This window comes from Panthera onca, chromosome A1 (assembly GCF_046562875.1).
Source record: "Panthera onca isolate mPanOnc1 chromosome A1, mPanOnc1 haplotype 2, whole genome shotgun sequence".
Lineage (NCBI taxonomy): Eukaryota > Metazoa > Chordata > Mammalia > Carnivora > Felidae > Panthera > Panthera onca.
In genome coordinates, this window is record NC_138339.1 from 130860474 (window position 1) to 130877699 (window position 17226).

Genomic DNA, 17226 nt, shown 5'->3' on the forward strand with positions numbered 1-17226 from the left:
CACTGAAAATAGAAATTGATTTCTGGCATTACTGTTATGAAGAAAAATACTTGATCAGCACATTCTAGTAGGAATTTGGGTTGTTGAATGACTTAGGTTAACACATTCATTGTTTGTTCAGTTTTAGGGTTGCACTGTATGATACTTGCAGACAGTAGGCATTTTTGTTATTTCATAGCGTTCTTCTGTTTTGGAACTAGTTTAGAAGGCATTTTATTGTCATTTATTACAATGTTCCTAGAATTTTGTATCCTAGATTTGTGGACTTTTTTTTTTTTTTTTTTGTATCAGTAAAGGTAAAATTACTAAAACTTTTGTATTAAAATTCGTTCCTAAATGTTGGCACTTGATTTTAATGCATATATTTGAATCTAAGACATCATCGATTGTTAGACACACCATTATTTTACGTACCACTAAGAAAAAATCACTTAAGTGCCTTCTTACCACTGAAAATGTTTTACTTTATGCTTATTTAAAAGAGCTCTTATGTAAACTTAGATAGGTATTTTTATCACATAACACCCTTTTACATTCATTAAAAGAAAAATGTGAGCACATTAAATTGGTTTATTTAGATCTCTGTCAAACTCACTCATATTTAGAATATGAATCTTCTGAGTTATTAGTTTCTGGGTGTTTTTCTCTGCACGGTATTTTCTTTTGTGCCATCAACCGTATTGGTAATGAAGTATTTCTTAAAACAACCCATTAAAGAAGTAAAAGCTGCTGGTGCTGGGCTCTTAGCTTGGCTTTGCATATATTTAGAGCTGTCCTCTTTTTGACAGCTGCTCTGAGAATATTGTTGAACATGTCACATCCACTACCTTCTTAAAATCATTTGGTTACTGGAGATTAAAAGAGTAATTCACTAATGTTGTTGGATTTTCTTCCCAACCATTCTTCAAGTTTTGAAGTTTCTGTGTGTACAAGTAGTGACAACCATGTCACAGATTCTGCCTGACCAGCAGCAATCAAAAGTTGCTTTCGAATGTATAAGACACATCTTAATTCAAAGACATTAAAATTGTGAAAGAAAAAAATACTGTGACACTTTTACAACTTTTGTTTTGCTTAATTTACAGTGAACACATTAGGGTTTTATTGTCGGTTTTAAATAGTATGTGAGCACTGCAGAACAAATTGTTCTTTGTGATCTGTGTATTTAGAATATTTTAGGGTAAATATGAGGCTCGTTTAGATAACCCATAGATAACTTTATTATTTTGGAGTGAGAACTGCATTTAGAATAAAAATCATTTCAGAACTTCGTGTTTCTAGCCTCATTAGAAAGGACAAATAGCACTGCTTTTCCTGTTTTCCATTGGTTCCAGATGTGGCCATTATAGAATGAGGTTTGCCACAAAGAGGTTGGGTGAAGCTATAGTTTTTTGAACTGTGGTTATTTCTACCCAGCTTGCAATTCATCGCAGAGGCATTGCAAAGAAAGTTCCCAAGTCCCAGATCCTCAGTCCAGAACCACATATTGCCTAACAATTCCAAGTGTGAGTGGGAGATTGAGCTTTCTCTTGTACTTCTGGTCTCTGACTATACGGAATTGAGTATAAATGCCTATTTTTCTTTTCGGTTGTTCTCTTTGAATTTTGGCCAAAACACTTAGTGGTAAAATTGGTTAGCTTTCTAAGAGTGGCCTGCTGTAGATAGGAATGGTGATGGCTATGGCATGTCCAAAGAAGCAGCACAGATAAGCAAAGCTCCTGTAGAAACTCCCTTGCTCAAGAATCCTGGTATAGAGATCTGGCTAAGGATGGACTTGTTCTGACTCAGACTCTTGCCATATTTTCAGAGTTTGGATGGCCTCTTGGGGCTGCTGTTTACTTGTCACAGCTGTGCCATGGATTGCATAGGCACAAACACAGATTTCATGGAATTTGTTGCTGGGGCACGGGGTTGGAGGGAGGAGGAGAAATTATTATCTTACTCTTTTGAATTCTGCACTTTGCCGAATCTTAAAACTTAGAACATAGCCATGTGTGCCATATTACTTTGCATTAATGCTCTTCATCTTTTAACTCATTTGCATCAGCATGCAGTAGCATTAACAGAACAAAATCCTTTTAATCTTCAATCTGCCATGTGTAGTTCTCATCTTTATTGTCCCTCATTATGATATCCATCATCCTACAGGTCATTGAGTCAAGGCAGCACAAACTCTAACATGCTAGATGTTCAAGGAGGTGCTCACAAGAAAAGGGCACGCCGCAGCTCTCTGCTCAACGCCAAGAAGCTATACGAGGATGCCCAAATGGCAAGAAAAGTGAAGCAGTATCTTTCCAGTCTGGATGTGGACACAGATGAGGAAAAGTTTCAGATGATGTCATTGCAGTGGGAGCCTGCCTATGGTACCTGTAAGTACAAGTTTTCACTTAATGTGTTGTTAAATAGTACAACAAAATAGACATTATATCTTTACAGTTAAGCTTAAGTCCAGTGAAAATTAACTTTCTCTGAAAAAGGTTTCTGACATCCCAAGCATCAAATGATCTCTTATCTGGATACTGAATTCCATCCGTTCCTAATTGCCATGTGTAGGAAACTGAGGGTTGAAGAATTCTTTAAAAAGCATTAGAGGGGAGGCTGGGTGGCTCAGTCAGTTAAGCATCTGACTTCAGCTGAGGTCATGATCTCATCATAGTTTGTGAGTTCAAGCCCTGCGTCGGGCTCTGCCCTAACAGCTTGGAGCTTGGAGCCTGCTTCAGATTCTGTCTCCCTTTCTCTCTGCCCCTTCCCTACTTGTGTTCTCTCTTTCTCTCTCAAAAATAAATAAATAAACATTTTTAAAAAATTATTAGAAAGTTGGGGCCCCTAGGTAGCTTGTTTGGTTGAATGTCCAACTTTGGATCCTCTTGTCTCCTTCTCTCTGCCCGTCCCCTTCTTGCTCACGCATGCGCGCGCACACACACACACTCTGCCTCTCACAGAAATAAATAAACGTTTAAAAAAATCATTAGAAAGTCTTCTTATAAAAACTGGAACATTATAGAGGAGCCCTTCAGTTTGAGGACATTTTTATCTTCATCCCTAAATACAGAGTAAAACTAAGTGAACTTTTATCTTCGTTAAATTTCATAGATATTTGCCAACTAGGAAATGGAAGACATTTAATTGAAAGCCTTATAAATAATAAGTGTTAGTAAGGTGAACTAAGAAAAGTGAGGCACATTCTCATATTGTTAAAATACTGGAATTATGTGGGGGAAAAAGGAGAGCCTATTCTCAAAATTTTTTAATTACACATAGGCTTCCCCCACCATTTGTAAGTAGAACATTCCTATGAAACATTCTGTAGACCAAAATGACATAAAGGGAAGAAGCAGTTACCATTAATTTCTATGGAAAAAAATTTGAGTGTTCCCAGATCCAAAAAAATAACCTCCGTTAGGCTTTTCTGATACTTTAGGACACGTCTTACTAACAGATGCACAGAATAAATCTAGATAGAGCACACAGGCTCACAGACACAATTTAAAGTTATGGCAGTTTAGGGGCGCCTGGGTGGCTCAGTTGGTTAGGCGTCCGACTTCAGCTCAGGTCATGATCTCACAGTTGGTAAGTTCAAGCCCTGCGTCACGCTCTGTGCTGACAGCTCAGAGCCTGGAGCCTGCTTCAGATTCTGTGTCTCCCTCTCTCTCTGACCCTCCCCCACTCACACTGTCTCTCTCTCTCAAGAATAAATAAACATTAAAAAAAAATTTTTTTTTTAAAGTGGCAGTTTGATACTGAGGTGCTGAGTGTAGTTTCTGGGAAAGTAGCTTGTTGGTTCTCTTCTCACTGCTTCTTACATTGTCTCTGTAAGCAAGAATCCTCTTTGAATTTATTTGGGCTGTTTGGGCTAATTTCTAATGTAGGTATTTCGTAAAAGCAAAATGGAGTAATACAACTTGTGAAAGCCGAGAATACCCATATGAACAACATAGGGTATATATGTCTGGGTCAAGGAAATCATGAGTTGTAAAAGCAGAAATCAAAAATGGTAAATTACACTATATTGTAACAATCAAAAAAGATTAAGTTGTAAGTGGCTGTTATTTTACACAGTGGATGTTATTTTACACATATATATGATTAAATGTTATGCCAATAAAAATTCCAATAGGATACTTAGAACTTGATAAACTGCTGATAGAATAAAATTGGAGAAGGAAACTGGTATGATCCGATTTTCATGTTGGAAGAGGCACTCTGCTGTTCTGTAGAGAGTGGCTTGAAGTCATAGACTAGAATTGATCCAATCAGGGAAGTATTTCAGTAGTGTAGATGAGAAGATGTAAACTTGGCTGTCACTGTTATGGTGGAAAGGGGACCATTTAAGTTAATGGGTTCAGAATGTATGGAGGAAGCAACTTAATTCTACAGACATTTTAGAAGTCATGTTTCATAATACATGAAATTATTTTTAGGAAGATTAATCTGTTGTATTTTTTCTGTTAAAAATAGAAGGTTTTAATGCAGTCATTATTGTCACTAGTGATAACCTTGCCTAAAAAAGTACACAATTACATAATTCTTACTCTGTTCTATTAGTGACTAAGAATTTCAATGAGAAAAGATCGGCCAAGTCATCAGAAATGTCTCCAGTGCCTATGAGATCAGCGGGCCAAACAGCTAAAGCACATTTGCATCAGCCTCACAGAGTGAGCCAGGCACTCCAAGTGCCAGCTGTTAATTTGCACCCCATCAGGAAGAAGGGACAAGCAAAAGACCCCGCCACATTATGTGAGTATTCACAATTATTGCATTGATTTAATTAAAATTTCCAGGGGAGTTAGAATGAAAAATAATTACAAATATAAATGCTCAGAAGATCAGCTAGTATAGTTCACATAATTTAATCGTCATTCATGAATTGAAAGATGTTTGTTTGCCTCTAGGTATTTGATAACAGCATAAATATCTTAAATGCTGATAATTGGAATTCCTGTAGTCCTAGCAACAGAAAACTTAGAGCAATATGCCTAGGTACCAAGCGTTTGCTGCTTTCAGAGGTGCATTTGAACACTTACCTAACGCACCTGCAACCTATGAGAATGAGGTTGCTTATTCTAAAAATGTATATTGTTTTTACATTCACGATCACTTCTCAAAAACCTAGTGAGGAGACAAGAAAAGATTGTAAGGTTTATAAAGTATAGACCATTCTTTATCCCTCCTCTGCTAGGCCGTGTAGAAAAGAAGCTACATTTAGTTTGGTTCCTAACAGCGCTTAACCCATGCATTATACATTTAGGACATATTTAGTAGAACTTTGTGAATTTTATTTGATTTTGTTTTGAGATCCAAAGTTGAATAAGAAGTGCCCCCCACTCCTTGCCTTTGCCAGATTTTCATTTTGGTACTATAGACCCACAAACCGGTAACAAATATAATATGTTTGCTTTTATGCCTAGAGTATGTATGTTCAGAGCATATAAAAAAACAAAAAATGGGAAGTTTCTGGAGCACACAGAGCTAAGTATAAAGTGGAACTTGAGAGCAGGCTTTGTGGAGATAACACCTAAGCAGAGTTTTAAGGGTTGATCAAGAGGGAGGTAATGAGGCAAAGACTGCAGAGAAATTGCTTCAAGCAAAGAGAAAGCATGGTATCTGCAAGGAGCTACTGGCAGTTTGCTGCCTCTGAGTGTAGAGCTGCAGAAAGAGTGCTGAGAGACAATAATAATTAAAGCTACCACCTACAGAGTACCGCCTGAGTGCCAGACACAGTTCTGAGTGCTTTATGCTTTACTAAGTTCATTACGTTCATTTAATCTTCATAATAACCCTATAAGATAAGCAATACTCTTGTTTTGGAGAGTAAACAAAGAAGGTCTCAGTAACTTAGACACTGCCAGTGTGTGATGGAGGTGGGAGTTGATTCCAGGCTAACTGGCTCTAAAGTCCTTTTTTTCAACCATCATATTAAACAGCCTCCCAGGATGACAAGAAGTGAAGTCCTAGGCATGCTGAAATTTTAATATGGCATGCCAAAGGACAGTTGTCCGTGGGTAGCTGTTGCAGACATTTCAGTAGGGGAAGGTTATGGTCCACTTTATATTGGAGAAGAACTAGAGTAGGGAGGGCAGTGAGACTGCAGATAGACAGTCCAAAAGGCGGGCTGATAGAACAATTCACTGGACGTTGCTCAGAGCCCGAGCTAGTGTGATGGTTGGGGAGATGAGGAAATAATTGGGTACAAAATTGATGAAATCAGTCAATATGCTGGTCAAGTGAGAAATAGGAGAGGTGTAGGTCTGGCTTCTTACTCGGATGTCATCACCCAAGAGGCAGTATTAACTCTAAGTAGCCCTCTTTTTGCTTGTTGTAATATGGCTGTTATTTATGTGATAAATGTATTCATATTAAAAAAGCACTTAATTAAGAGTAGTGTGAGTATACCGTGATTTAAATTTCTGCATTGTTAAAAAGGGCCGCTTGTTACTATGACAAATGCCCATCAAAGTTGGGCTTACTTTACTGATTACAATAGTGTAGATAGCTCTTTAACTTTTCTTAGAGAAGATCTATAATATAAAAATGTCAGTATCGTGAAACCATTGCTAAGTTTGACCTATGCTAAACAGGAACGTCTATTCAACAAGAGTAAAGATAGAACTTTGCAGCATGTTTCCAGTGGGCTCCATACTATTTTTCTATAAATTCATGATTCTTTCTGTTGTCTACTTTTCTCCTGTAGTGTGAATTTAGTCCTATTGAAAAGGGCTGGACTGGCAGCCCGGCAGCCTCTTCCATATGCCCACAGGTAGTGACAGTGCCAGCATCCCTACACTGCCCCGGCCACGTGCCTCGCCCTGACTTGGAGAGGCCACCTCTAGAGGGGAGAGAAGAGTTGGAATCCATACCTTCCCTATTAAGACTTCCAACAAATGTGTCAATTGTGGGGGCTGGGACACTATACTCAGACCATTAAATTGGTTTCCCTTACACCACAAAACAGACAACAAAGAACTGTTATAATGTGGTTTGTGCTGACTAGCTGAATTGGAACCAGTAACCTAGAGGTGAGAATCTCTGTATGCTATTACCCAGTCATTTAGTCCCTGTTTGTCATTTACACATTTCAGTTGACTACACTAGCCATTGTGCATCATGGCTTTAGTTACGTAGCGGATTAGGCACCTTATAGATATTTTCATTGTGAAGTGATGCTTACTTGCTTCTTGGGTTTTATTTTCAGGTACAAATTTACCTCAGAAAGTTTTAGGGACAACTGAAGAAATAATTGGTAAGAAACATCCAGAAGATACGATCTCTGTGGCATCATCCTTACATTCTAGTCCTCCTGCATCTCCTCAAGGCTCTCCTCGCAAAGGTAAGACGTAACAGTTTAAGCTAGTTGTTCTTACACCAAGCAACACTTTGTGACACGTAATTTGCTTTTTCCATCTCTAGTGATAATAGAAAGTGAAGAAACATGTACCTCCTGATACTTTTTGAACTTTCGTGTTTTAGTTTGAATTATTCAGATGCTCTCCAGGTGTTATGCCTTATATAAGCTAGGACTTCTGTATTCAGAGTGGAATGCATAGATAAGAATGAAGGCAGAAGTCACAGTCACTTCATTCTTTGCAGATTCTTGGTGGTGTTATTCAAATTTCCAATTTTTTAAACATTTCTGTGGAGTATTTTAAAATACGAATTTCTACAATAAATTGGTTTTAACCAGCTACAGAATTTGGGGGAAAAAAGCATATTTAGGTTGATATGTTCTTTTTTTAGTAATGGAATATTACTACCTTTTTAGTAATGAGGATTTAAAATAACTTACAGCCCTGTGGATTTTACATCACACTTAAAGAGAACCTCTTGATGTAAAATGCCTGAAATCAGTCTTGTTCATTGACCTACATTTTCGTAATTCACAGTGAAGCTTTTTTTGTCTTGAGTAGACTGGGTAGTGTGTATGCAAATGCAATTTCACGTTAGCTGCACGTGTAGTATTTTAAATGGTGTGTGTATTTCTTACACTGGATGCTCCACACTCTTTTTGTATTTTGGTAAAAAAGTCTCCTTAGTTCTGGCATCATCTTCCTGGATGTAAAAGAATCACATGTTTAAATAATCACAGTACAAGAGGGCACATGGGGTTGGGGAAGAAAACCTTATGAATTCTAGCAGGAATGAAAAGCTTCCAGAGCTTTCCCCCGCTCCCATGTTCTAAGTTTGATCCCACTTTTGCGAGCTCTTTTTTTATTATTTGCCATATTTGTGGCAGCGATATGGTAAGTGATGTCAGACCAGAGCTTGAATTCTAACTCTGTTCCCCACTATAGCTGCATTACTAAGCCCAGGTAATTTATAAGCTGAACAAAGACCAGCTATTTTAGGGACCTTATACAAGGGTTAAACGAAATAGTATTTATAAAGCCTGATAGACGATAAGTGTTTAGTAAATTGAAGTGTGTCCTCTTTGTCCCTTCTGCCGTCCCAGGGTAACTTAGCTTCACTCTAACGTTTCCTGTTCTCCTTCACATAGCTGAGAGAAGCTGGAATTTTCATTCAGATTTTACTCAGAAAAGATTAGTAAAAATTAAACAGGATGTATAAACAATATATATTAACAGGTATGTTTTTAAAACATAGGTCTCTGATCTTGTGGTATGTAGCTCACATGTGATTTTGTGAAGTACACTCTGTTTCATCCTCTTACTGTGTGCCTGGTGCCCTCCGAGGTGCTCCTTACCACATCCATTCACACAGATGGTCCTAATGAACAGTGGCTGTGTGTTCTTAATCCTCTTTCAGGCACATCTTTACACCCTCCACCACTTGGGGAGACTAATCGGAAGTCCCATCATAGACAGTTCTCTAACTAGGAAACTAGTTGATTGGATTTGGTGTTCTTGCCTGAACGTTACTTGTGAGAACAAGAATTTCCCCATTACTCTCATTCTCGACAGAAAATCTACTCTCACCACTAGAATAGAGAGTCTTTGCCACAGTGTCTTTCAGTATGTGGCCAGCAGTTGACCTTGACATTCATAGCTTTGGGAGCCTATCATAGGCATGTTGAGAATCTTTGGAAACCTGAGGAGTTTATTATCTTTAAAACTGTTACTAATTGTTCGTACAGTATGTTTTACCAAAACCCCAACCAGTTATTAGATTTTTTTTGTTTCCATAGACGTGGTCTTGCCAGTAGTCTGTAACTGAACAAAAATGTTATTAAACTAAGAGTACAATAGTAGGATCTGTTTCTGGTTCTTGCTAAACTTTGGAATTAGTGTTCTGTTTTTTAACATTCAAGGAAATAAGCCTAGATTCATATTTTTTATAAGGGGAATTTATATAAGTAAGAACTTTTAAAAAATGACATCAGGCAGCCTTAACCTCCATCTTCCTCAGTACATAAGGAGGGCAACCTTTCCACCTTGGAGATGAAACAGGATCAGAAATGGTGCTTTATAAATACTTATATTGTACTTAGTATTTATATGTCCTGTCTGGCTTTTTACCAAGCTTTTTCTTAGTAGAATCTGCCTGAAAATTGTAGACATAGTTACTTTTGAGAAATAATTCTGGTTACCTGATACTCTTGTCATATTTTTCCTTATGATTTTACCACCCTGGCTTACTTTCAACAATATTTTATTACCAGCTTGTTCTGATTAAGGTAATTTTTCTCCCATGTTCTGTTTTGCAATGACTGAAGTATTTATGGTATATTGTAGACTTCTGTCCTTTAAGAAATACATTACTAGATTTCAGTTTTTCCAGTATTGTTAAAATGTTTGAATTTTTTTAATAACTAAATACTCTGTAATAGAAACCAAGCTAATTGTGATTAATTGGAAAGAATTAATTGACCGTGACAGGGTTTTTGCATCTCTCCCTCCAGTTGGCAGTATCCTATCTGATCTCAGCATCCTGCTGCGCCTCTCAGGGTCTTCCTCATCCCCTCCCCGTGAGTCCAGCACCAAGATCAGTGGCCAGAGCTGCCCCGGCATAGGCGGGGTTTACTTGCAAAAGAAAATCCTTCAGATTACCAAGAGCACAGCCAAAAGGACAGACAGGACCGAGAAGGCCACTGAGGAGGATAGAGACAGGACAAGTTGTGAGAACACAGCCAGAAAAAGAGTGACGTCCCCGTTTAGAAGATTTAGGGAAAGAACTCTTTCAAGGGAGAGACTAGCCAACAGCAAAAAAGAGGACGCAGATCACAATCAAGCTACAGAAAGCTGTGAGAAAGTGAAGGATGTTGGAAGCAACATCAAAGATGAGAAAGGGAAAGACATCTTCAGTTCAAATAGCCGAGGCAACAGTAACACTTTAAACTGCTTCTATACGCGATTCAAGTCTAAAAGGAGAAAGACAATCTGATGGAGTTCCTTACTTAATTTTAGTGTGGAATTTGTTTTCATTTATTAATGTAAATGTAGCTTAAGTTATTTATCGAACAAATTTTAGTCAGAAAACTTAGTGTATAATATGATTGATATAGGCATTTTATGATTAGTGTTAAAGGTACTCTAGCAACAAAGTCATATTTATATAAAGTGCCTTATTTGTACATGTTATTTTCCTAATGTTAGTAAAATTTATACTCTTGTTTTCTGTAGTTGGCTTTATTTCCTACTGTGAATGAAATAAGTAGAGGTACTTTTTAAAAATCAGTATTTACTTTCTCATGAGAACACCCAGGAATGATCTTATCACCACCTTTACCTCAAAATTCTATTGTTCTTATTACTGCAACTACTTTACCTGCTAAGGGAAAAAGAAGGCAAGAAGCTGCATCTTGTCCACACTTTTAATTTTATCCGTTTTTCATATAAATCTCTGGCCCAGAGGAGGAAGAGGAGATAGTCTAAAATAGCAAGTGAAAATCATGTGGAAATTTGTTAAAAATGTAGTTACTGTGTCTACCACAAACCTCATAAATACTGAATTGCCAGAAATAAGCCCAAGAATATATATATTAATAACCCTTCAGGTGATTCTTAGAGCTGATTATATTTGAGAAATACTGATCTAACAGATACAGAGATGTAATTACTCTTAAAACAGTAAAGCAGGTCTATCCCCTAGGATAAAAGAGCAATGATTTTTTCTTTTGAGGAAGAATTTATATATGTTTATATTTATATATTTTTAAATTTACTACATCCATTTTCATGGTACGCTTGAAAATTACCAGTCAATTCATAAAAGGCACTGAGAAAGTAGCGGTGAGTGGTCACAGGTCAAAAGACTGACTTATCTCAACTTGTCCTGTGCCTGGTCCCATAAGGCAAATATAAATCAGCCATATTCTTGGTCTTAATTTTTCTTTTTGAAATAATCAGTGGAACTACTCATTATGGTTATTGTTCAGCAAATTTTTTCTTTAGTGACTTGAGTTATATGTGAATATAAAACCTGTAGTTTTTCTTAATGAGATGTCTAGGGATTGTCCTGAAAGTCATGTATCTCTTGAACCTCATTTGTCCAGTGAACAGGAAAATAATTGTTTGCTTCGTTGAGACCTACTGGCATTTTCTTTTCTTTCTAAATAAAAGAGGTTTTGTTTACTTTTCTAACAGTTATCAAAACAGACATAATGTACATTTAACTGTCATGCTGCAGATTTATTTTTGGATGCTTCCATCTCATTCCATCTCTACCCCTTTATTCCAGAAAATGCAAAAGAAAATGTCTCTTGCTATATCTGCTGTGCAGTAAGTCAGAGAACAATTTAAAACAGGCAGATGCTGTTTTTTTCAGAACACATTTTTATAAATTTGTCAGTTTTGCTGTTTAATGCAATATTCTTCAAAGTTGGTGAAGAAAAAGGAAACCAGGTATAAGATTAAATCCGTATTTATTAAAAAATATGAAAATAATTGCTTTCAACTTGGGGCAAGACTCCTTAGGTATTATTCAGTATATCTAGGGTAAGTATGTGTGGTTGGAGATAGCAAAAAAGAATTCTTTCTCTTGAGTCTTGATTCCCCTCCCCGACTCCTACCTCAAGGTGATATTCTAGACATTCAGATCAGGCCATGAAATATTTATGTTCATTAAAAAAGGAGACACAGGATTAAAAAGAAGTTGAGAAATTCAAGATGTCTGCTTTTTACTATTTTGAAATACATGTAATTTCTCCTTGTTTTAGTAATGCTTACAACTATGTGAGAACGTGGGGCAGGTACATATTTGGACTAGTTTCCTCAGTAGTCCTGATCTTGACTTCCAATTTCTTGAGTTTGGAGGTGGGTTGGTACAGTATTGATAGGTAGGTGAGTGAATATGGAGGGAAGGTGTGTAGGAGATTGGCATCATTACAGCCACATAGATGGAAACTGAGATTGCTACTCACTGTCTTTTGCTGTTGTTATGCTTTTCTTTGTCTTTTCCCTGACCACATACCCCTACCTATTTCCTTGTTTTGTAGTTTGATCACTTGTTTTTTCTCATTTAGGTTGTACACTTATGCCATCAACTAAATCTGACAACTTGTCTGACTCCAGCCATAGTGAAATTTCTTCACGATCCAGCATCGTGAGCAATTGTTCTGTTGACTCCATGTCTACAGCTCTACAGGATGAACGGTGTTCTTCACATGCTATGGCAGTCCCTGAATCCACTGGACCATTGGAAAAAACAGAACACTCCTCAGGGATAGGAGACCATAGTCAGCTGGGCCCTGGGTAAAACATACTTGCCTGTGTTCATATCACAAAACCCAAGCTGAGTGGCCACTGCAAGCAGTGCTCCCCAACTTGGCCTTAGATACCCCCTATTCCCTGGGGTGGTTGCAGGGGGATCCCTAAAATAATTTGAGGGCCAAGCATGTATTGTCTGTATTTCATTTGCAAATGAGTACTATTTTATGTATGGGTGCTCATTTTTGAAGTGTTAGTGAATTCAAGTAACTTTCTGTCATGTATGTTTTTATTTAATAAGAACTCACAGAAGCTGCTGTTGACAACAGGGGAGGTGGTTGTTGCACTGTGGCTGTTAAGTTAGAGAGTGCTCAGAAAGATTGTATAATGGGAAGTATACCCAGTACTGTACACAGTGTAGACATGTTGAGGGAGTAGGGCCAGTCCTTGATCTGAAAGTATGATTTGGAGAGTAAGAATTAAACTAGCTTGTGGAACTCCAAAGCTTTTTTTTTTTTTTTTTTTTTTTTAAGTTAACTGTAAATTTAAATTTACAATCACGTAAAATGGAAATCTTTGAGAAAACATTGAGAAAGTTGATTCTAAGCCGATAAATAATGTTAAATTTGGTATTCCTTAATGTGAAAAACTGAAGATATAGTAAAGTATTAGCATATTTATAAAAGTTTTTAAAGTATGATTCTCTAGACCAAGGTTCAGCAGACCTTTCTATAATAGTCAAAATAGTAAATAATGTCAGCAGGCTATCAGTTTGCTCCAGACCATACAGAAACATCTGTTGGCCAGATTTGACCCTGGAGCCTTTATTTGGGCCACCCCTGCTATAAATACTAGAATTCATTTAATAGTTGTTAGTTAGTCGGGGAAGTTACTCTTTACTTGGCATTGTAGTAGGCTGATCTCAGAATTAAATTGGAAAACCAAACATGGTTCCTATAGTTGGGAATTCTTTATTCTGTATCCATGTAGAGAATGTAGCATTATATTGACCAAGAATGAAAATGTATACTTAATTGTATTCGTTTCAAACCTCATTTTTCATTTTCACTTAAAATCAATTCAAGAAAAATTCTTAAGTAACCTTGCTAAGTATTTGAGTTTCTTCCATGTATGTTTCTAGCTAAATACTAACATTATTGGGAATAGAGATTAAGTGATGATTAATTACAGTGTCTTTTTTTCTTTCAAAAGATTATTTTGGTATTGAACGTTGATGATACATGTTCTGTAGTCTCTTGTAGGCAGTAGTACTTGGATTGGACAGGAGGTTTTTCCAGGAAGCCAGTAAATCACTTTTAATTGTGTATCCTTAACTTTTTTTTTTTTAAAAAAGGTGGACACTGTCAAAGCCATCTCTAGTCAAGAGTTTAGCTGTGTCTTCTTCTATGAGTAATGAAGAGATTTCTCATGAACATATCATTTTAGAAGCAGCCGATAGTGGTCGTGGAAGCTGGACTTCCTGTTCAAGCAGCTCCCATGACAACTTCCAAAGCCTTCCAAACCCAAAAGGCTGGGATTTTTTGAACTCTTACCGACAGACCCATTTGGATGGCCCCATTGTTGAAGTTGAACCCCCTGACTGTGAGCCCTATTCCTGTCCTAAAGGCTGCTCCCGAACTTGTGGTCAATGTAAAGGAAGCCTAGAGACTAATCAGATGAGACAGAGTTGGGCCTCCTCCAGTTCTCTGTCTGACACATATGAACCAAACTATGGGACAATTAAAAGGAGAGTGTTGGAGAGCACCCCACTTGAGTCCTCTGAAGGCTTGGACCCTAAGGATGGCACTGACCCAGTTTATAAAACTGTTACTTCAAGTACAGAAAAGGGCTTGATTGGTAAGTTGTGTGTTCTTTGTCATATCTGTGGCATTGAGAGATTAAGTGGCAAAAAATCTCATTGGGATATGTTGGCCCAGAATTTTACACTTGGCAAATATTCCATCTCTCTCTCTCCGACCTCTCTTCCTGCCCTCTCCAGACAAGTTATTTTCGGAAAGTTTATGCTTTCTCAAGGGTTTGGGGGCATGTGCTCAAGCCTATTAAAATGAAAAGACTGTTATGAAGGTGCTTAATTAAGGCGACAGTTATGTTTTGTTTTTCAGGTCTCTTTGGTTTCATTAAGGAAAGATTTTATTGTTACACAGTAGTAATGAAGGGATTGTTCTCTCTCCACCTCATAGTTTGGGCCACAAATGCTTTCTACAAATGGTAGAAACTTTGGTACTATTTTTAGATAACAGAAGTGAGGGTAATTGTGTTTAGAGAGTCCAAATTTTCACCATACCCTTCTAGCACACAGCGTGGGTGCCCCAACTCCTGTTGTGGGCTCCATTCTGACCACACGCAGCTCTCTTGGTGTATGTATCCTTTTAGTATTTTGCCCTCAAATACATTTTTTTCATTTATTCCTTGAATTATGTAAATATTAGGATATAGTAGCCCCTGCTTTTCTATTTATATGGAATGACTATATTATGAATCAACTCTATAACATATTCCTGAAGTCAATTTAAATTTCTAAGAATGTGAAAGATGTGCTGATTTTTATAGCACATTTGTAGTACATTTTTTTACTTGTCAAATTGCATTATGGATTGGGATTTTTAGCTCATTCATTTTTTTCCAAGGATTTTTTATTAAATCTTTCTAGGTAACCACTATATGGATATATAAGCATGTGTGTGCAAGGATATACAATTAATCTCTTGTCCTTTTAGGCAACTAGATTTTTAAGAATCTTTTATTTCATTTCCAGATGACTCTGGGCAAATTCCTTAAATTCTTCATTCTTGTCTTACTGGTCTTGACAACTTGTGCTCTGCCCTGTCCCTGCCACATCCTCTCAGCTAGGAATGGAAATCCTTTAGGACCTTGATACTATATGCAGATTTTGCTGGTACATTTGTAGAAATTTCAGTATGGGAGAACTTGATCCTCTAAAAGGAGAGTTAATATTAGAATTATTAATGGTCCTTTTTAATTTATTCTGCTTATATATAGGTAATGCTTCTGTTTAAAAGTTACTTACGTCATCAAGGTATTCAGAGCCACCTGTCCCTTAGATCCTGCGAATCGCTCTTAATTTCATGGAACTTCCTTTTTTCTTTAACCCATTTCTGATGCTTTTTGAAACTTTGCCTTACTCCCAACATTTGCAAACTTAGGGAAAAGGATTTTAGGTCACAATTTTTCTAAAGTCACAGTTATTTTTTCAAAAATGTTTTAACAATTCATTTTTGAGAGATGGAGAGAGGCAGAGCATGACTGGGGGAGGGGTGGAGAGAGAGAGAGAGAGTGAGAGAGAGAGAGAGGGAGACACAGAATCTCAAGCAGGCTCCAGGCTCTGAACTGTCAGCATAGAGCCCCATGCAGGGCCTGAACTCATCAACCATGAGATCATGACCTGAGCTGAAGTTGGATGCTTAACTGACTGAGCCACCCAGGCGCCCCAATCACAGTTATTTTTAATGTCCACTAAAAACCACAGAAACTTAAGATGAATTGCCTAAAATGATAGCTGTTTTTTTCTTTTTCACTAGTCACAGATCAGAAGTTGGAAGGAAGGTTCTTGAAGGAATTAGGACCTCTATTTCCCAGAACGTTAATGTTGTTCATATGCCAGGACTGATAGTCCACCTGGGAGGCCATGAAACAGTGGTTTGTGTCTCAGGGACAGGGTAGAAGAGACCTGAAATAGAGGGCCCAGACGTCCTTCCTCTGAAAATCCTCTCAGTCAGCAGAGCATAGATGTTCAGGGTAAACTCTTCAATGCTTCTGACTCCATCGTCCTCAGACCTGGAGTTGTCGAGGAGCCAGGCAGACATCTCTGTGGTGCAAGGGCCCCCCTGCAGAGGGGGGCCTGTCATGGCATCATTGTTTTCAGTTCTCTGTCACTCTGTTTATTTATGTTTATAAGACCTCATGTGATTTATGTGTTTGAAAAAACAGGTTTAATACTAAGGTTTAAAATAGTATGTTTTTATAATCTGTCATTGTATTCAAATATATTTAGTCTGGTTTTGGTTTCTGTTTTGTCAGTGTAATAAGTTTCAGTATTTTTTTTTCATTTCTTACATTTTTCATTAACATTTCCATTGCTTATTTTTCATGCCAGTGTACTGTGTCACCTCACCCAAGAAGGAGGATAGGTATAGGGAGCCACCTCCCACTCCTCCAGGATACATGGGCATTTCTTTAGCGGACCTAAAGGAAGGACCCCACCTACACCTAAGACCTCCAGATTATAGTGTGGCAGTGCAGAGGTCAAAGATGATGCATAACAGCCTCTCTAGACTTCCACCAGCTTCTCTCGGTAGCAGCCCCGTGGCCTGTGTTCCATCGAAGATTGTAACTCAGCCTCAGAGGCATATTTTGCAACCATCCCATCCTAAACTAGCAGATGTGACTGACGCAGATAGCGAAACAGATGGTATGTTGACAAACTACCTTAATGGGTCTTAAATGAATTGCTGAATACATTAATTGGTCTTTACTATGTTATTTTACATAATCATTAAGGTTACATGTAAAATGCCTTACAAATCTCTGGTAAAAAAAGAAATCCCTAAATACAGGGGTGTATTTTTTTTTTAATGGAGAGATCAAG

The 17226-nt window shown here is 37.6% G+C and overlaps 1 protein-coding gene across 11 annotated transcripts in view; it reads left to right on the forward strand.

Moving 5' to 3' along the window:
• Positions 1–17226, forward strand: part of RAPGEF6 (Rap guanine nucleotide exchange factor 6) — a 212793-nt gene that overhangs the window by 168838 nt on the left and 26729 nt on the right. For 8 of the 11 annotated variants that reach the window (XM_078451204.2, XM_060637865.3, XM_060637864.3 and 5 more), the window contains 6 exons: positions 2149–2369; positions 4546–4737; positions 7193–7327; positions 12416–12644; positions 13954–14456; positions 16735–17049. In XM_078451204.2, the coding sequence (XP_078307330.1) occupies positions 2149–2369; positions 4546–4737; positions 7193–7327; positions 12416–12644; positions 13954–14456; positions 16735–17049 (1595 nt within the window). Of the gene's footprint in view, positions 1–2148; positions 2370–4545; positions 4738–7192; positions 7328–9853; positions 10565–12415; positions 12645–13953; positions 14457–16734; positions 17050–17226 lie in introns of those variants that run through there. The other 3 variants (XM_060637874.3, XM_060637875.3, XM_060637870.3) reach the window with 2 other exon arrangements.